The sequence below is a fragment of the Zonotrichia leucophrys genome, chromosome 5 (assembly GCF_028769735.1).
Source record: "Zonotrichia leucophrys gambelii isolate GWCS_2022_RI chromosome 5, RI_Zleu_2.0, whole genome shotgun sequence".
Lineage (NCBI taxonomy): Eukaryota > Metazoa > Chordata > Aves > Passeriformes > Passerellidae > Zonotrichia > Zonotrichia leucophrys.
In genome coordinates, this window is record NC_088175.1 from 27875046 (window position 1) to 27895929 (window position 20884).

Genomic DNA, 20884 nt, shown 5'->3' on the forward strand with positions numbered 1-20884 from the left:
AAAGAATTCTTTGACAAAGAATAAGAAAATAAAGAGATGTATTTTCCAGCATCACAATAATCTTGATTAAAAAGTAAATTTTAAAAAAAGGCAAGAATAATTTAAGCACCCCTGCCATGAGCAAGAAGATGACTAAAGATGCTCTCAGGGTTCTTCCTAGCCCTACCTTCTGCAGTTCTATGAAGACAGAACATGGTAACCCACAGAAAGTCCTGACTGGACAAGAGTGAATAAATGTATGGGTTGGGAATCGTGCTTGATTTTATTCCTTAAATTGTTTTGTCACTGAATCAGGATCAGGAGCAACACTAGATCACTCGCATTCTCTGTGAAATATACAGGACACAGGATGGTTGAAGCACAAGGAAAATAGTCCAGCCAAGTTTTGACACAGTAAAAAATAAAGCCATGTCACTTTGCAAAAGCCATGGAAGTAGTATTAGGATGAGTTTTAAATTCAGTTCTATTCAGTATTTCCATCATTACCCTAGAAGTAAATAGAAACTCACTGCTGATAAAATATGCACGTATTTGGAAGCCTGGTGGAATGGCAATGATGAGGGGAAAGCATTTATATAGGGCAGGAAGGATCATCTTCATGTACAAGCAAAAAGCCTTTTACTACAGCCAAATGCAAAATTATGCATGTGGGAACCAGATAGGAGATTAGAAGATGTGTAATCAGAAACTCTACCCTGGAAAAAACAGCACTCTGAAAAGGATCAGGATCATCAGAGTATGGAGCAGTTTTACTCCAGTGAGATACTGTGGCAAAAAGGGTGAAATCAATCTCAAATGCATAAACATGGGAATAGTGAGTACCAGTACCAGGTTGCTGTTTTTCCCTTTGCGGCACTCATTAGACTAATCATATGCAGGATATTTATTTTCAAAGGTTACTGAAAAGCTGGGGAAGGTGCAAGGGGAGCTTGGTAATTATTCAGGATCTAAAGAAAATGCCTTATTGTAGAAACCTTTCAGTGCTCAACCTGTCTGACTTACTGAAAAGGAGATGATTTGATTTATGGCTTGATTAATTAATTGGTACTGTTGGAGGCATAAAATACTAGCAGGAAAGGGCTCTGAGCAGACTAAGTTGTACTGAGGACTGAGTGGAGGAGCTATTAAGCCAGACAAATTCAAATGAAGAATGAGACACAGAAAATGATTAACCACTAGAACAAGCTCATGTGGTGAATTCTTCATCTTCTTATGTCTTCATAAAAATTAGGCATTTTTTATCAGCCTACAGCCAACTGCCAGTTGTCAAGAATGAGTTGTAGCTTTTAATACTGGAATATATCCATGAAAATTAATGGTCTATGATAGCTAAGAGGTCATTCTAGGTGATAGCAATCCCTGAGATACATTACATTGTAGAAGATAGATATATTTATTTATTTATTATTATTATGATGTCAAGAAGCAGTAGATAAACGTGCAACTTCCTCTGTGTTTGGACCTTTAAGTGCTACAATTTAATGATAACAAGATGAATTTAGGTTGCCAAGATAACTGATGATGGAAACTGGAGGAGTGTAAAAGTCCATTACTGATTTTCTCTCTTTAGATACTCCAGAATAATGTCCCTTTATCAGGTGTATTAGCATAATCAAAGGAAATACAATTTGCTGGGTGACTTCCTTTCTCTTTCTTTGTTCCTCTGCCTAGAAATGTCCTTGGCTGTGACATGCATCCATGATAATTAAGTAACCTGGCCTTATTTCAGAAGTTTTTGTTGTTCTAAAAGCTCCTGGCCTGTGGAATGTTCTTGGGCAGCTCATTGCAGATATTTGAAACATGAAAGTAGAGAGTCGAATGATGATTTTTATCTCTGAATCATTTTATGTAGTCCTTTGACAAATCCACTTGATGCATCATTTCAAATCTCAGAGGAACACTTTTTCAGTTTCATTCCTATTATGTAATTTCTCTCAACCATCTTCATTTATCTTTGTTTTTAAATTGTAATCTTTGCCTTTTCCATCACTTCACCCTATCCATTCCCCTCTAATCCCTAGTTTATTATCACTACTTGACTGATGTTTGAGAAATGTATTGTAAGTGACTTGGAGCAGAGACTTGTCATTTTGCTGTTGATCAGAGCACTTTGCACATGTCGCATCGTATAAATAAAAACTACTGTTCCAAAAATATTCAGTGTCTCAGTTATATTTTGCAGTATAATATGTAACAGAAACACTTCATGAAAAATAATTATTTATTACAATTATCCCATCTCTGGTGCTGACACTCAAAAGCATTTTAGGTAAAACATGTGCAATGTCTCTTCTCTGTCTCCTTAGCTAGCTTAGAGTTACAAGACATGTCAATGAAGTGCTGTTTGCCATTCTAGAAACTCTTCAAATGTAACACTTCTTCACTTGTCCTGTTCTTCATTGGCTTGTCTCAAAGCCTCCTAGCAAAGGAAATGTGTTCCCTCTTTTACAGCAGGGGAAAAACAGAGGAGTGAATTTGAGGGCATTGGGAAGGCCTGAAGCACACCTGTGAGTACAACCAAGCCTCCAGTTTCCTGCTGTTTTTAATGGGAAACACATCTCCCCAAAACAGATTATTGGATCAAGTTGGACTGGACATGTTCAGGTTTGTAAAGTGGTTTACCTCTCCCCAAACCTATGTTTGCATTTGCTGAACCTGGCAAAATAAGAGAAAACAGGATTGCTGCCAAACCCTTCAGGTTCTGTAATTTCCATGCTTATAATATTTCCTTTTCTTCTGCCCTTGAATCTAGAATAGAAACCATGAAGGATTCTTTTTAGTTATTGTCATTAAAAATTCAAGCAAACACAGGCTAACTTAGTCAGACATCAGTCACACGTCAGGTAAATCTTGTCTGCTGCTTGTTCTGGAGATCTCAAGCTGCTGTGTTCCAAAGGACCTGTCTGGCATCTAACCCACATGAAGGCAAAGGTGGCAGAAGCTAGTGGAGGACATTAGTTCTCTGATGAGAAATTTTTCTCTCAGTCCAAAGAGATGATCCCTGAACATCCCAGAGGAAACTCACAAGCTTTGGCAGTCCCTATGAAATAATGTCTTGCTAACATTTTTTCCCATGGATACCTTGAATAGGAACACCCATGGAGAGAGCTTTCCTAAATAGGGAAATGCTTTGCTGCCTGGCACTTTGGTCACATCTCTTAGGAGTAAAAGTTTCCTATTTGCAGTGTTTAGTTTCACAGCCAAGCTCTTACCAAGCCAAAAGACATGGCAGGTGTCATGGTTTGACCAGGAAGGAGTGGGAATTCTGGGAAGCTGTGGTCAAACCAATGAAGGTTTTGGGTTTCATACTGACACCTGGTGTAGCCAGTGGGGTTTGGACACACCTCCGAGAATACACAGGGGTTAAAAGCAAGGCACTGCCCTGGCACTTCCTCTTTTGGACATCGTCGGGCGAAGAGTTCAGATCTCTCTCCCCCGCCCGGCCCGCTGCTGCTGGGCGGGGGAGGGGCCAGCCATGCGGTAGGCCTGGGGCCTGGACAGAGGTGGGGGTTGAGGGGGCTTTCAAGGATGGAAGGGTGGGGGAGCCCCAAGAGACATCGAGACATCGGGCAGCCAGCCCCCCCCCTCCCCCCAGGAGAGCAGCCAGCCAGGAGGAGAAGGAGGGAGACTGCCCGGCCGGAGCGGCAGCGTGTGGGCAGCGTGCGTGGGAGTCGCTCCGGGACCGACAGCAGAGACTGGAAACTTTTAACCCTTTCTTGCATGATTGGGGCCTTACAAAAATGCTAATCCTCCTCGAAGCTGAATAAGAAGGGAGATGAGAGATGAGATGACTTGGCCCGGAGATTGTGGAGATGATTGGATGGGGAGAGATGATTTGGAGTGGCCTTTTGGCTGGACTTTTTCTTGTAGCCATGGACTCAGTTGTTCCTGTGACACAGACTGCATTTAGGGGGAGGCAGTGCCTCAAAACCAGGAGGGTTCATTTGTGAGGACCCCCCGGCCCCAGGGGGTTGGAAAAATATGGGGGGACAGTTGTCCCAAAAGCAGAGACTGTGCCTTTTTGGAGTGAGACAAGGCATCCTTGAAAGACCACCCTAAAAGCAGCTCTGGCCATGTCTCGGTGGTGAGAGCACTGGGCATGGAAGGAACATGTCACAAGCGGCAAAAGGACTTTTTTTTTTCCCCCGGGCGGTGCCGAAGTGACAAGGAAGCATCCGGGATTTCAGTGTGTTTCCAGGAGAAGCCTATGGAACAAGAAGGACTCCTTTCCTCTTCATGAACTGCAGTTTGAGTATACTAAAGTGTCGTGCCGGGCTGGGCAGTTGGTGTTTTTGAGAGAATGTATTGGATTGGGAAAGTCAGGTGGTGGGGGAAGGAGGAAAATGGGTTTTTTTGTAAGGTTTTCAATTCTTTTCTTTTTTTTTCCCTTATAGTCTCTCCCTATTTTCCTGTAGTTAAAGTAATAAAGTGGTCTTTATGTTTAAGTTAGAGCCTGTTTTGCTTATTCCTGGTCACATCTCACAGCAGACACCAGGGTGAGGCATTTTCATGGGGGGCACTGGCTCTGTGCCAGGCTCAAACCATGACAGCAGGTATCTGTTAGAGAAAAATGCTTTGAAGGAAAAAAAAGCAAAATACTAATGTAAGCTTTACTATTATTATCTATATCTAAAGGAAAGAAAAATGCTCTGAGTCAGGAAATTATTTCAACAGTCACAGAGAGAAAGCCAAGGGTTTTCAAAAACAGCTCTGGCTTCCTTGGGGATTGCTGTCTAACCTTCAACATTTTGAAGCTGATCCCAAGGACTGCACCATACTACAGAGACTGGCAGAGGCACCATTAGAAGAACAAATGTTTAAGTCGCTTCAATTTTGTGCAGAGATAAGTTAAGACCCTTCATGGATGCAACTTCTGCCTCTAACCCTTTACGAGGAGTGATGAATATGGGGCTAGTGTCTGAACCATAGAAAAAACCCAAGGCCGTGACACAAGCAAAAGAAAGAGAGGAGCCGTCATTCCAGGGAGTCTCCACTGGCTTGGACGAACAATGTTTGAAAATTTCCTTTATCTTTTCTTCAAAAAGCTCAGCAAATCTATGGCTTGCATTTTTTCTACCTGCACCATAGGGAAAAAGAGACAAAGAAAGCAATTTCTATGGTATTGCATGAAGACCTATGCAAGCTGATGTGAGACAGTACATGACTTGTGGTATTCTTCAAAATCCATTTTCTACTTCAGGTATTTGAATAACATTTGTCACCACAGTGGTTGGGGCCCCTTCAGGCAAAAAAAAAAAATAAATAGTTCCTTCTTTCATTTCCTTGTAGGCCTAAAAGTGACTCTTTGTTCCTCAGTTTCCTGTCAGAGAAGCACATATTTTGGATGTAGATCCATGGAGGGTTATTAAATAAACACAGAACATCTACTCTTTATTCTATACACATATGGAGATGAAATTCCCAATTTCCAATTGTGGGACCTCCTCAGGAAAACAGGACAGAAAAAGGCAAACTTCCCCAGGGAGGGAAAAACCCTGACTGGATCTTGACAGGTTTTAAACAATTGTGATGAATTTTTCATGACAGATGTTTCCTTCAAAGCACTGTCTGGGCTATGTAGAAAACGGGGAGTGTTATAAGGTGAGATTCTCATTTAATTTGCTGCAGAACCCATTACCATGTTTAAAGTGAATCAAGAAATTAGGCCAAGCATGACTTAATAAGCCCGGCCTTAAACCCTGCTCTGGAAATATGGATCCCATTCCTCAGTAGTTCCTAAGCAATATCAGACAAGCCACTTGGACTAAACCAGTAAGACTGATTTCCAGGTGCATCTTTTTCAAGACCAGGACTGGATATACAGAAGGGATGAACATCCACTGGATTAAACTGTAATTTAAATATAAAGAGCCATATAAAACTAAATTCTCTGGGGAAAGAGAGATGCTATGAATCTCAAATTTAGAATTCTTTTAAATTGAAACATGTCTGAACTTCAAAGCCTAGTCTGCAGAGAAAGATCTTACCTCACTGGGAATGACTACAGTGGCAGTGATACTTGTGATGCCACTTTCTAAGATGCTTCCATACAGCCATATGTTATGCTAGACCCAAATGAAGAAACCCTTCCAGAACCAGACAGTCTGGTGCAGAAACATCTGAACTGGTTTTGGGCACACATATAGGAACTAGATCAGGTATTATATATGATCTATGCTATTTCAGAAAAAGGCAACACACACATGAAGATCAGCAGCATTCCCTGTGCCTGTTTACAAGTGGCTGCAGAGAGCCAGAGAAGCCTTATATCACCACAAACTTTTCATCTTGGACCCAGCTTCCTGTGCATCCAGAGCATCCCAGCCTGGATGCTCTGCAGAGAATGGTGCTCACTCCCAGCATGAGGCCTTGGGGAACTCAAGCTTCCTTGTGAACACCTGACAAAAGGGCAGTTCTAGAAATTGTCTGCCTTTGTCCCCAGGCTTCATCCTACTCCCACTTTCACTGTATTATAATCTCAACTTCTTTCTTTTTCTCTCTTCCTTTACTAGCTCAAGCTGAAGGAAACAAGGCTGAATAGAATAATAACAGCTCTTCTGGACCAGCTAATGCACCTAGGGAGAGCTGAACAAGCTCCCAGGTGTACAGCACCACCATCAGGTGCTCACTCTGACATTTTTCCCTCCTGCCTTTCCCCTCAACACAGTACACACAGTGTCTCCACTCCCCTCACCCTGCTTCACTGCCTCCTCCTTCCTTTCTCCTCATTCTGGGAGCCCTCTCCTTTATCCTTACCTCCTCCTTCCTCTCTCTGCATGATGTGACTAGACAGGAGAATACAGATTTATGTATTCCCTACACGTGCTTCTCATTTTTTCCGATCCATCTTTGGATGTTGATAACTCCTTCTTATAGGTGAGTATCTCTCAGCTCACTTCTTCCTCTCTCTTTGACCTTTCCTCTGCTCCTTGTAAGGCATTCTCTCCTCTCATGCTGTGAAACATTCATGCTGTCTCATACTGTGAAATTCTCTCTCTCATGCTCTCTTGACTATATCTCTAGCATGGTCCTCAGTGCTTTCTAAAGGATGCTATTTCACAATAAATACATAAGCACTGCTTCAGGCTGCTGTCTTCTCCAACTGCCTAATTGGATATGGTATTTCAAGGTGCTCTTTAGAAGTTCAAAGATGTCTTAGCTATTTTACCATTTTACTTCCCAGCTCTGTTGAAATTTATACAAAGCAATTGTGGGTTTTTTTATCCAGCTGGAGGTGACCGGCATAAGCAGCGCTGCCCTAGCTTGCACAGCTCGGTTGTTGAGGCAGGGCTAGCTGTGCGTTATTCTCCATTTCCCCTTTAAAACGCTCCATCTTTCTGCATCTCCAGCTCTCACAGTGAGATTGTGCAATCAGGTGACTCGGTGACAGGCTGGTTTGCTGCATTGTGGCATCCTCGGAGCAGCAGCGAGGTTTGTACACAGAGCTCCCCGGGCGAGCAGAGGGAACGCGGGGCAGCCGCCCGGGCACTCCGCGGTACGCAGAGCCATCGATGCGCGGCCGCGGCGCCTCCGCTGTGCGCAGCGTCTGCCGGCCCTGCCGCCCTGGGGCTCAGGGAGCCGCCTCTCCAGAGAGCACCTGCCTTTAACAGAGCCACTGCTGCCAGACATCTTGAGAATCCTTCACCGTAATTGATTTGGGGCCTGCACAGATCCGATGTTGCCTCATTATTGGGACTACTTATTATTGAAAGCAGAAATGCTGAGTCATTAAACAGAGGTCATAAAAACATCCTTATTCTGCTAAAAGCATTAGCTCATCATTTCTGGTACTACACAAGGTAGGAGTCCTTGTGCCTGTGAGAAAGAAAATGTGGACTGCATCAGAGGCCTGGGAAGATCAAACAAGAGCCCTAAGTCAGTGACCCAGGAGGAAAAGCCGGGTGCTGGTTAAAGACAGATCTCTGGGCTCAAGATCAATTGCCATTTCTGCATTTGTGTCACTTCAGGTTACCATTTTATCCCAGAATATGTTAATGTCTCTCTGTGGAGATGGACAGAACTAAAAACCTTGCTCACTTTTGTCTGAAGACTATAAGGCTTTCAGAGGCACTACCCAGCTACCCCTAACCACAAAGAGCTGCCAGTTACCTCCACCTGCATTCTTTCAGAGGTACGGACAGGGCATTTGTTTGCTTGAACCCTGGTTCAGGACTGCACTCTCCCGATTTCTCATTCCAAAGAAGGGCATTTTTTTCCTGTGTTCTTGTGCTGCCAAAGAGTTAAGGTAGCCAGAGAAAGGATTTTAATTTATTTTTACTACCTGTGCTTGAAATTTATTTTCTTACTATTCTTCCTCGGGCAGTTTTCTGAATCTGGAGATCATTCTGGGTGGAAAAAACCATTTTTCAGCGATTGTGTTTCCCTATTGTAATACTGAAGCTGCAGACAAATACTTCCTTTGATAGCTGTGTTTGATTTCCTGCACTGCAGGGATGTCCTGTCAGCGTCCAGATCCAACAAAGGCGCATGGGGGTTACATCCCTCAGCTGATGGGGTATGTGTGTTTATTTGTTTTTGTTACGGATTTCTTTGGAGGAGTAAATATGAAGGACTCGTACTGCAGGTTCACCAGCCAAGGCGCACTGTGCCACTTCGTGTTCCCGGCCGGAGCCAACACTCCAGGCGTTTGGGAAGGGCAGGGTGTTCCCGACGCTCACCTGAGCACACACCGGCCCGCACCGGCAGGGTCCGGTTCTCCAGGGGACGCCGGTCCCTCCCTTGGGGCTACCCCGCCGCCTTCAGGCTCCGTGCCCCGCGATGGCCCCGGGAGGGCTCGCCGGGCCGGCCCCCCCGCCTGCGGGCCGAGGGAAGCGGCTGCAGGCCGGCAGGAGGACGCGGGGCCGGCGCCGCGGGGCGGGGGAGGCAGTGCGAGGCAGTGCGGAAAGAGTTAAGGGAAGGTGGCGGGGCAGGCTGGCTGTCGGGAGCGAGCATGTGCAGATTGAAACCGCATCCATACTACGGGCGAGTGTCACTGGCACACTTCACCTCCCGCCGGCCGCGGGGCACCCATGGACACCGGTGAGGACACGAGCCGCGGCCGGGCGGGGGGGCCGAGCGGCGGCACCGGGAGCTGCCCGCGGCCGCTGCCCTCACGGCCGCCCCGCCGGGGGTGCGCGCGGCCCACGGCGGCCTCCCCGCAGCCGAGCGGCGCGGGGGATGCGCTGCCCGGGGCGGTGGGCGGGGATGGCGCCCGGCGCCGTTGGTTTCGCTTTCTGGCGACGGGAGGGCCGTGCCGCCCCCGCCGGGCGGGTGCCGGCCGGGGTGAGACAAAGGCGGGCGGCCGAGCGGCAGCTTCCCCGCCAGCGGCGGGCCCCGCGGGGACACCGGGCACCGGTGTGTCGCCCCCTCCCGGGGAGCGGCGCAACCCCGCGGGCCGGGCCCCGCCGCCCCCCGCAGCTCCTCGGGGCGGCAGCGCGGTGCGCGTCGAGGGGGGTTTGCTCCGGAGAGCCCGGCTGCGAAGTTTCGGGGCTCAGGGAAGGGAGGGTGGAGGGGTTGTTGAAATCGGAGCTGTTTTTCACTGGACAGTGCCTTGTTTTTTTTTCCTTCCCCATGAAAAGGAAAGAAATGTCTTGAAACATCTTTTTGTATTGATTTCTGTAAAACTTTATTCCAGGCAAGGGGAAATAGCTCTGAATGAGCCCAGCGTTTGCAGAGCTGAACTGGGAGGTGGGAACTGGCTCTGCTCCGTTCACTGACTTTTCTGCAACCTTGTGAATTACTCCTGTGTGTAAAGCCAGAGGTCAGGGATACGGATACTACAGTCAGCTGAAAATGAGTTTTTTCTTTTCTATTAAAAAAAAAATTAAAGTAGTCTCAAGATGTTTACTCTTGTTCCATTTTTGGAATGGAAAAATAATAAGAATAGCTGAATTTTTGCAAAATGGAAAATCTGATTCCTTCTGTTCCCCATTCACTCATTTACCCTAGGGTTTTGCAAATTGTTCCTAGGATGCTTAGGATCAGGGATGCTGGGGAGGATTCCCTGTCGTGTTCATCTTAAGCTGACCATTACACTGGGACTTCCTAGAGATCATTTCACATTGCTGGTCCAAAATTACTGGGGATGTACAAACTTGTTAAGCCTCATAATTACACAGCAGATGCAGAAAAACTCTGTTACGTGAAATACTTTGTATTGTTGTCTGGCATTGTTTATTTCACATGTTTTTCCTGTTTTCTCTTATTTCTGAGGGAAAAAAGCGGACCCTGCAGGAGCTGTTTTTTTTCACAGGCAAGGTGATAACATATCTGTGACTGTGCATTGGGGATTTGCAAGAACAGATTGCCCAAAGAGTTCTATTCTGTGTTTTCCAGGAGCACAAATGCAGTAATATATGTACAGCATCAGTTAGAGATGGGGCTGGCTACTGTTTGGTGGTAAATAGGAAGCAATTAAAACAAAAATAACTATAAATTATTAGGAAACAGAAAAGAAAATAAAGACTTACTGACATGGAGTCAAAATGCCTGTAGGCACTTTCAGCCAGCACTGAGGAAAATTGTTTAGGAAATCTGTAAGATACTCTTGTGTCCATACACATCCGGAAGGTCCTTTTTGAATCCCAGCACCTTGTCCCAGTGATAAGCTATGACTTCTTCCACAGAGAAATGTCAGTTTTCCCGTGTTAAGTAACATCAGCTTGCTACTGTGGATAAGTTAAGATTTTTCATTAAATCTGAAAGTAGGTATTTTCTCCCTGAGGAATGTATACTCTTGGCATGTATATCTGAGAATTTCATACTTCTCTGTTGAGGCTGCCACTGAAGAACATGGGTGTCTCTGTTTATAGAAGAGGAAACTGAGGTAGGGGAAAATGGCATTTCACAGGTTGTTGTCAAATTGAAACAAGACAGCTCCAAGTCCTTTGGTTTAACTGGTAGCTACAGTAGCTTTCTAAACAAAGCTCAGCAAAAGTGCTAGAAGCAGCTGATTCAGAGTGAAACATTCTGAGTTTCTCTGACCAGGGTAATACTGAAAAAGCATGTAGTATAGTCTGGTGGAAAGGAAATGGAGGGGCAAGCAGAAGTTGAGGCAGTACTGCTTGCTGCCGCATAGCTTCTTGCTGAGGCTCTGGCAGCATGTCTGTAGCCTTGGTCAGTATTGCTGTACCCACTCTACTGAAGGCTGATGGTGGAGGCAGAAAACAAGCTGCTTCCTTGGAGAGTTCAAACCTTGGAATTCTTATGGCAAGATCCCATGGTAGTTTACAGAAGTGGGGTCTAGACCAGGAGGTATGGATAGCACAGGTGTGTAGGTTGAGAGCAACCTAGATCTCTGCATCCATATGGAAATGATACCTGGTAGTGGGGACTCTGCAGTTTTGCCGGCAATGTCATAACATTATGTGGTGCCAGACAGTGAAAGGCAAATTTAACCTTGAAGGGAGATGCAGGTTTCTAGCTTAGAGTGTAAGGCAGGAGGAGGTTTTTGGATAAGGTGATGAACTCAACATCGTGTGGAGTCTTTTAAGATATCTTTTTACAATCTATACTTTATTTAGCATCTTGGAGATATTCTAGGGAGTGAAGATGTAGGGAACCCTTTGGCCTTGTAATTTGAGGATCTACTTATTCCCACACGTCAAGAAATGGGGAGAGGAGTTGTTTTCTGGCATTGTAAATACGCTTTTAATACCTGTCTGCTTGGTTAAGGCAGTAACTGTCCTTGGATCAGGTGTTTCAGGGCTGCTGGCAGGCGCTGCATCGTGTCCAGGAGGGGTGTTTCTTCTCATGGCTTAATTAGTCAGATGAATTAAAGTTTTACCTACAAGTTTTACTTGAATTTAAGTTTTACTCTCCAAAGTGTTGGAAATGAGCAGCAGTTGGGGACTGATCATGCCAGGAAGGTGTGGAGGGGGAGTGAGGGGGAGGAGAGGAGACTGTGCGCTCTTCCTGTGGAGATTGGGGAGAGAGGAGGGGAGAACCCCCAGCTTTTTGCTATCATCACATGCTTTGATGGCAAGTCTTGTTTGTATCCTCAGAATCGTACTTGTCACAGAGTCTGGGGCCAAGCAGCTCCTTTTTCTGCAGCGTGGAATCGGTCACTAAGCGTCATCTCTGTGAGACTTGTTTGAAGAGTCCAGTCCTTCTTTGCAAGTTTTGGAGTTACCTTGCTGGCTGTGGTTGCTTTCTTGTGCTCCTTGTTCATGGTATGCACCTCTAGTCTCCTTAGACTAAAGAACTTTTGTCCTTATCAAAGTTGTTGAGCTATGTTGCAAGAAACTTAATGAAATTTTAATAAAATTATCTGCAGGAAATTTGACTATGTTTTAGGCAAAAGAGTCCTTTCTGTTAAGCTGTCTGACAACAGAAAGAAATTTTTCCTCATAGAAGATGATTGGAAAGCATAATGAAAAAGCTCTTAAAAAGGAGAAAATATATTGGGGAGGCTTAAAGAGTGGTGGTGTGGAGGAGACCTTGTTCTGATGGTGAAATCATAGAAGCAATGGAAAATTTTATTGTTGCAAATTGTACCTTAGGATTCTTTGTTTCTGGATTGCCTTCAACAAATACCATGTTAAAGAAAATGAAATTAAGTTGTTGTGTTGATTTGTTTCTTTTTTCAGTCTCAGACAGCCTGCTATTATATGGTAAGAGGAGAGGTAACAACATGCTAATTAAAGGGCAGCGGTGCTTCATTCCTTAGGGCTAATTATTCTCTAGAAAATGGGTCAATTACTTAAAGAAATTGTTTACCAGCAGGAGGTAGGAAAAGCCTTTATTCTCACTCTTTACCACCCTTTTGTGGGAAGCGCTTCCTACCTACATAGCAGTTGCAGTACCTTGCTAAGCTTTCAGGTGCCAGAGCCACGCCCTGCAGATGGGGAAGTGGCACCTGAGCAAACCTGTATGCGGTCACTTCTGTCCTGCGTGCTCCTGTGTAGCTGCGGATGAGGCTGTGTCCAGTGGTGTTCCTGGGTTTTTTCTGGAGTGAAAGAAGTGAAATTGAACAATTCAAGTGGGAGTTCTGTTTCAGAACAAAATTTACTTGATGTGAAAGGTAAAGTATGGTATATTTCCTTGCTTCTTTTGAAAGACGTTTCGTCATCGTAGTTAGCTAATGTTTTCCAACATAAAAGGTATTACCTGTTTGTGGCTTGCTTATAAGGTTTGTAAATGATCTCTTCTCAGATCTGCTTCCTGTATGTGTTTCAGTATTCTCTGGTGGCTTTCTCACCTGACCATACTGCTTGCTTTAGCTCTGCAGGCTCAGTACAGACTGGGTGAGGGAGCGGAGGGCTGGTTAGCTGTCTATGTCAGAAATGAACTGGTCTGCTTTTCACATTTCGCTTATGATATATGAGGCAGGAGTATCCAGATGGTTCCCGAGTTCCTCGGTAAGGTGGCTGTGCAGGCGACCACAAGAAGTATTGAAAGAAAGCCAGACTGGGCAAAGGCTTTGGCTCTGAAGGAGCAGATACCAACATCTGTGCCAATTCAGAACAACGCTCTCTTTCTGGTTAGTCAGAGCGCTACATTCCTGGCTGTAAATGATACACCCAATAATGTCTGCTGTGAGCCAGAGCTTATGCACCTTACAGTCCAGCTAAAATGAGTGTAAAAGGCTTTGCAGGTGCATGCTGCTCGTTAACATGTCCTCAGAGGTGAAATAAAAGCTAGACTGCTTTAGAGATTTGTTTGTAGGCATATCTGAATGAGCATACCTATTAGTTACTAGGTCAGAGGTGTCTAATCATTGCATAGAATAGGGAAGTGTTTTATGTTACCCTTTCTTTTGTTCTGGATTTTTGTTGGTGTCAGTGCTCACCACAACCTTATTTTGAAACTCCCCCGCCCTCACACGCTTGTGTCAAAGCTGGATTAAATGACTGAGGGAATCTTCCCTACCACAGATGCTGTCTTGCTTTCATTGCATAAGATACAAGCATTAGTAGTCACTAGGTGAGTGTTGATAGCATAGCATGGTGAAGCTGCTGTTTGACTTCTTCCTTGCTGGATCTTTGCTCTCAGGTGTGCCATTTATTGGATGCAGCCTTTATGAAGAACTTCTGTGGAGCACCTCTCTGTCCTGTTTTCATGATTCTGCTGGGAGCATGATGAAGTACTTCTGAAGGGGGGAGCTCTGTCTTTAGTATGGGTAGCTCTAGCCTAGTGCTGTATGTACTGTCAAGTTCCTTCTGGGAATGGGGAGTCTGTTTTGTTTTTTTTCTTTCATTCAGAATGCATGCACAGATCATGATCTAAATCATTTGGCTCCACCAGCCTAATCTGGACTGAGAAATCTTGGCTGGGGCTGTGTCTATGCAGAGCTCTAGGTAGTCATTCCTCTCTGCTTGCGACAGTGTTCCTGATGATAGCAGTGGATTTGGCTGTTTCCTCTCCTGCTAACTGACCTAGCAAAGCCAGACTTGCTTAACCCATGGGACACTTTGAGCCACGTGTTTTCTTTGTGTTTTGTGTCAGCAGAGGTTTATGGTAAGGATGCTTCTAGTAAGTTCCAGAAGAAGAGTTATTTACTTTTGTAATTTCTGTTGTTTTTAAGATGTGTATGGTTTCCCCTAGTGGTACAGTAGATACCATGTGATTTGATTTATTTTGATCCAGCAGTTCTTTCTAAGACAAACTTCACAATTAAGCTTTTAATTGGAAGTGGACTTGTACAGGAGCTTCAGGATGTAGCACACATTTTATAAAAATGCTTGAATGTCTAACTGCGGAGAGAAAAGCTGCTGTGAAGGTAATGTCATGATTCCTTAGCAATATTGAACTTGGCTGCTGTTGCTTTTGGTTTTCCTTTGCTGCTTAATACTTTACCATGGAGATGAGATACTTTCCAAACCATCAGCCTCAGCCACTTGAGCTGACAGAGGTTAGCATGGTATTAGGAGTGCCCTGGGCAGCCAAGCCATTTCCTGTGCAGTGGGATACTAAGGTGCATATAGAAAGAAGGCAATTCATTATGTCATATTATGTTGCCTTATAAACTGTGGATTTGCAAAAGGTCAACTTCTAGAATCCATGTCCTTCTCTTAGATAGTTACTCCAAGTTGGGGTATGCTGCCTTGTGTATGGGGCAGTGGGAGTAGGTTTTTTGTTCTATTTCTTCTTTCCCCAGCTACATATCAGACATAGAAAGTGGGAAAATGTTGCATTCTGATGCGAGAAATATAGTTTCCTTGGTTTAAGAAACAAGGACTGGACAATGTCATGACAATGATGAACATTTGCTACGCTTAAGGACCATGGCTTAGCAACGTTTGGAGTACTAAAAAGCTGTAAGTGCAAACACCAGCACTTCCACTGCATCTTTCATTTGAGAATCTCTCAGTTCTTAATGAATTTTCAGTGTGTCTCTGTGAGGCTGGTATTATTAGTGTCATTTTGCAGACAAGTAGATAAAGTAAAATGCTTGTATAAGCACATTCAGCAAGCCAGGAAAAGCAGGAATAAAATTCAGGAATACTAATGTTTCAGCCTGCTTTTGAGCTACTATCTTGTACTTTTTTTCCAGAAAAGAAAGACATGAATTTTTGTAGCTTTCCTGCCCCCATCCCCCTCTTTTCTTTCTCATTGGGTTAGGCTGCATAAAAGTGAGACATTATTATGCAACATATCCAAGTGTGCATGTGATACTTGAAAAAATGGTAATCAGATAAGTTGCCAGGCAACAGTACCCTGCCTTCAATTACCAAAACGCCAGTGAGTGTGCTTTCATGATATAACATGGGTGCTGTACTTCTTCATAAAGAAAGTGTAGGTGGAGTTTTGTAAGAGTTGCCCTTTTTTAACTCCTCTGCTGCTTAATCTGCCATATTGTGAGGTCAGATTTGACCCCAGTTTTAGAGAAGAGCATTCACCAAACCTGAAATCAACAAAATCAACAACGAAGTTAGGTGAGCTCTCAAAGTTAATGAATGGTGTGTGAGCATATATGAGTAAATAACCATTCCTGGCAGTGGGTCTGTGAGTGTTTGATGGTTCAACAGCTTACAACAAGTAGGTCAGAGCTCATCCTTGAGACTGTGAAAATGAAGAAAATGGGTGAGAGATTTATGTTAAAAGGTAGATGATACTTGCATCTACCAAGTAGATGGCAAGCTGTGATAAGTATCAAAACACTCATGGTGGCCCCTTGGCTCAAAAATATTGAGAGCCAGGGTAATTAATGAAAATATGAATGTAAATCCAGCTGGTTCATTTCCATTGCCTTAGCAGAAGCAGAATGGAAGGAACATAAGAAGGGATGAGTGTACACAGAGGAGAAAGTGATAGTCTAATAATGGAAGACAGCATGAGGGAATTCAATTGTGTGTTTGTTTGAAATCTGAGTTTAATTTATTTTTCAAAGATATTGCAAGGTAACAACAGCAAAAAAATAAAGACTTTTGGAAGTTATTTAAATGCATTTTTGGTTTTGGCAGTAAATACCCACAGAAGCATTTGCAGAGACTGTAGTTGTGTGGGGATGCAGGCATCTGGCCAAGCCTCTTCAGCTGTTGCGTGGTGGCATGGCTTTTAGAAGAAATCTGAAACTCCAGAGGTCTAATGTGCTTCTCAGGGCTTTGACAGAAGTTTTCAGTAGAGATAGGGCACCCACCTAGATGTATCTGGGAAAGGATGCCCATAGCCTTGAAATCACTTGTTTTCCTTGGGTAAGTGCAAGTCGTTGCTTTATGGAGTAGGTTTTCCAATTACATTTCTGTTGTTCCAGAAGGAGCAAAAGGCATTTGCATTTCAGGAGATAAGGGACTGTGTCCTACGTGTCCCTCTGCAGTATTTCAGTCCAGTGTAGGAAGAGGTTCAGAAGTCCTCATCAAGAGACATGGTGGGACTTCAGTTAAAAGGGAAATCTGTATCATCCTCTGTGTAAGTCCTGCCAAAACAGGGGGAGTTTCTGAGAAGACACAGACTCACTTTCTGTTTCCAAATTTGGCACTTTCTTCTCAGGAGAATCCCAGATAAGTCACAGAGCAATGTTGTGACTTGATTTTTCTGTTGCACAACTTACCACCGGTTAGTTGCATGGGCCTTAGCTCTCTTTGTAGATAATTGTAGAAATAATGAAGGGATGTAAATACTAAAAGAGACCGTTGAAGGAATGTTCAACTAACCACTTTCCAGTCAGGAATTTGCTTTCTTTTTCGTTTGCTTTTCTTTGTATTTTCACTTGATGAGCAATACTGCTAGATTATGCTCATGTATAGTCTCCAACCTGCTGACACCAGGAATGTTTGTGTCAGAGGAACAGCCAGAGCTGTTCCAGGAAGTGCTGTTTTGGGAAGTCTACAATTTTAGTTTTTAACTGTTTTTGTATATACAAGTGCATGTTCACACTATTCTGTCTGGGTTTTTGTTTGATTTTCCCTTACTAGAAACACTACACATTTTGAATCATTAGTATTTTGACACAGAAAGTCCATTTATATACAAAACGAAAAACAAATCACCTTTTCTGAACAGTTTAAGCTTTGTATTAATCATGTGAGCCTTAAGGTCAAATCTTCAGCTCTACTGCTCTGCTCATGTCTTTTATGACATAGTCTTTACTAATGGAGGTTTTCTTCAATGAGTGGTTTTTTTCAACTGTAGGTACATTTGTAACCAAAGGTATGGTTTCTCCAGCACTCTGAGTTCAAAGTGATGCAGTATTTTGTGAAAAGGGAACTTCCTGCTGGGCTGTGTGCTGTGAGTCAAATCTGAGAGATGATGATACAGCTGAAAACTAGCAAGCTTTAGGTACCATGGGGTAGCATTCAGAGGGCTGATGAGTTCCTTGGTCTGGCTCCAGGTGAAGCCCCATGGGTGGCCTGAGTGCTGGTGCCAGGGAAAGGGATGGACTGAGAAGGACTGTGTTGTTCTAAAGTTAGGTTGACTTGAAGCCTTTTGTAGTATTCATGTTTCTGCATTTAAGGAGTTGGAAGTGTGTTGCAGTTGCTTATTTTGTATGATTTTGTTCCTCGGTCTTTTACATATAAAATTATGAACAAGTACATCTGACTACATAAAAAGCATTCTCTGTGTTTTTGTGATTCTAGGGAAATGCCTTTTGAAATTTTGTTTGCATATGTCTGATAAATAGTTCAGTAGAAATCTGTGGCAAATATCCAACGGTGGCAAAATGCATATAAAGAAAATGGATTCTGTGCAAATAATTTTTAGGAACATTGATGCAGCAACACTTTATCCCAGACCTAGACAACAAAAAAGTTATTTCCCAGCCTGATATATAAATATGTAGCTGGTAAAATAGCAACTATTTCTCTTTATAAGAGAGACTCCAAAGTAGATTCAAGCTTCAGGGCATAGGCAGAAAGTTCTAGATGTGTCTCAATAATACCCATATTACATTGATTTAATTAGTGGGTTTATGCTATTCATTGCTCCATTAATCTCATTGGGAAGATTTTTTGGGGAGAGGATTAGGTATTTAATCTGCATTTTTAATTGGAGTGGTTTTTTAGTCCAGTGTCATCTAAATAAAAACAGCATAGGTTTGTTTTGTTTGTCAAGGAAAACGTCTCTCGAATTCCTCTTGGATTTTGGTGCGCAGAAATGCTGAGATTCATTAGGATAACATGAAGAACTCATTTGTTATACAGTCTGACACATAAATGTCCTTGTTTTAACTTCTTCATATGCAATTAATCCAGAAACATGCTATGTACAGACAAACCCTTGGATTGTAAGATCTGTGAGGCTGATGTAAATAAGGTGTTGGATACTTGTGTGTTGAAGCTGTCACCTCGAGGCATGACTTCTGTGAAAATCAGGAATGTGGCATCCCAAATGTCAGCATTTGAAGAGGAGAGCCCCATGTCATGGGCTCCACCTGCCTGGATCATGCAGCTGTGCTGCCTGAGCCCAACATGGAGGTGAAAGGCAGTCATATCCCTGGAGCAGAGAGGCCAGTGCCAGTGCCCCCAGGAACAGGTTAGGGTGCTGGGTGGGTGGCACTGGGAAGGGCCTGTTTGTGTGAAGTCCACACTCTGTCCTGGAATGGGGAAGGGAGAAGAAAAGTGTGATGATTGGAGAAGTGAGGATGAGAGGAGGTCAGGGAAGATAAGGAGGCAATATTAGGAGAGATAGGATGGGGGTGGAAAGGTGTCAGCAGTGAAGCTTGCTTAAAAAATTGAGACATTCATGGGGAAAATAGAAGTAAAGCAATTTCTGGCAGGCCCTCCAAGGGTTAACTGAGACCTTGGCTGAGATGGTAGCAGTGAACCTTTGGTCGCTGACTCTAGTGCAGTTGCTCTGTGTGTTTGCTGTGGCTGAGATCCAGAAGGACAGTGGAGAGCAGAAAGGCTCAGCCTCACCCAAGGAGAGGCAGCTGTCTGGGTGCTGCCCTGGGCAAGAGGCAGGTACAGGTGCTATGTGGGGGCTCTGAAGAAGTCAGATCTTCCAGGGCCCAATGTACTGGAGCTAAGCTATCCATACACATGGCTCATTCTGTGTTTAAAACCTCTCTTGCACTGTGCTGCATTGAGATTAAAATGTACTTCTTTGGTTTAGGAAGGCTGTCTGGTTGCTGTGCTAACTGTTGGTCACACACACCTGGGCTGAAAACGACTGGCATCTGAAACCCCTTGGACTTGCTGGAGGCAGCCTAGTCTACCTGCGGATGTTGTGAATTAGGAGCTGGCCAAAGAGTGGGAGAGCTCCAGGATCCCTCCCCGGAAAAGGTAAGGTCTGGAGGCTAAAAGTGGTGGAACTGCAGTTCTAGACCAGAAAAACAGAGCAGTTGTCTGAGTACAGAGCTGACTGCATTGTAAATGGGACCTTTGAAATTTAAATATGTAGAGTGCAAAGTTATTTCCATTGGTTTAAACCCCAGTTTGTTTTCTGGAGGTGTACGATTGCCATTTGCACACATCACCCTTGATTTCTGTCTGCTGTGAGTCACATCATTCTGATTGCTTGTAATTTATACAGCCAAACTTTTCAGTATTATTGTCTCTTTAAAACCTCACACTCTGATAGCCTTAGGCAGTTAAAACAATCAGGACAGTGGAGCAGTTTCTCTGAGCTAAACCAGAGCAGTAGGTAAAGAGCAAAGGGTTGCTCTCTCTTGTGAAAGCACAGGTGTGAGTTGGATGATGAGGAATCTGTTCCTGGCCCTAGCAAGTACTGCAGTCTCTGCACCTGATTCACCAGGGTGTTACTCTACTAATCTTCTTAGCCTCATCTTGCCACTCTCCTGTATGCTGTGGCAATCAGTTACGCTTCCACATAGTGCATGTAAAATGCAATCAATTTGGAAGGGTGATTTATATCCCAGAGCAAAACTTTATATTGATTCTGGGTAGTGGGGTGGATGTTGTGGGACCAGAACAATTTCCAGACCCTGCAGCATTTTTGACAGGCTCTTTGTGTCAGCAGTATGGGGCATAGTTCAGGCTACAATATTGTTTTGCATATTTTGGATCAGCTTTCCTGGGTAGGTTGTGCACAGTACTTTATTTCTAGCTGGGAACTCACTTTGAATATCTGCATGCTGCATGTATAAACTTCAGATACATGTAGTATGATCATCCCTCAGTCTGTCCTGTCTCACGTGTCTCATTACCTTCTCCTAGTTGTAGTGCTCAGGAGATCCTGTGTTGGGCTTTTCTGTTGTCCCACTCCTCTGGGTATTCTTGCTGATAGACCCCTGATCCTCTCTGAGGCTGGGAAACAGACCCAGTCAGCTGCTGAAGGAAAGCACAAGACTTAATTGTGGCAGTGCTAACAGTGTGGATAAGCAGGGTCAGCTCCTGCCTAGAGCTCCAGCTATGATTGTGCTGCCCATTGTGTAGCTGACTACAGGGCTTCAGTTGGTCACCAAGTGTCATCTTTCGAGTGGCAAAGTCCAGACCAGTGCTGCAATGTTATAACAAAGCAGGTGTCAGCAGCTTCCTGAGAAGGC

The 20884-nt window shown here is 44.0% G+C and overlaps 2 protein-coding genes across 11 annotated transcripts in view; both read left to right on the plus strand.

Moving 5' to 3' along the window:
- Positions 1-8953: 8953 nt before the first annotated feature.
- TMEM229B (transmembrane protein 229B) overlaps positions 8954-20884 on the plus strand; it is a 32287-nt gene continuing 20356 nt past the window's right edge. For 2 of the 4 annotated variants that reach the window (XR_010440388.1, XM_064713543.1), the window contains exon 1: positions 8954-9039. Coding sequence is in view for 1 of the 4 variants with exons in the window: in XM_064713543.1 (XP_064569613.1) it covers positions 9030-9039 (10 nt within the window). In the remaining 3 variants the exon portion in view is untranslated. Of the gene's footprint in view, positions 9040-19524; positions 19662-20884 lie in introns of those variants that run through there. The other 2 variants (XM_064713544.1, XM_064713545.1) reach the window with 2 other exon arrangements.
- RAD51B (RAD51 paralog B) overlaps positions 19538-20884 on the plus strand; it is a 400026-nt gene continuing 398679 nt past the window's right edge. For all 7 annotated transcript variants that reach the window (XR_010440386.1, XR_010440387.1, XM_064713534.1 and 4 more), the window contains exon 1: positions 19538-19661. The gene's annotated coding sequence lies outside the window, so the exon portion shown is untranslated. The remainder of the gene's footprint in view (positions 19662-20884) is intronic.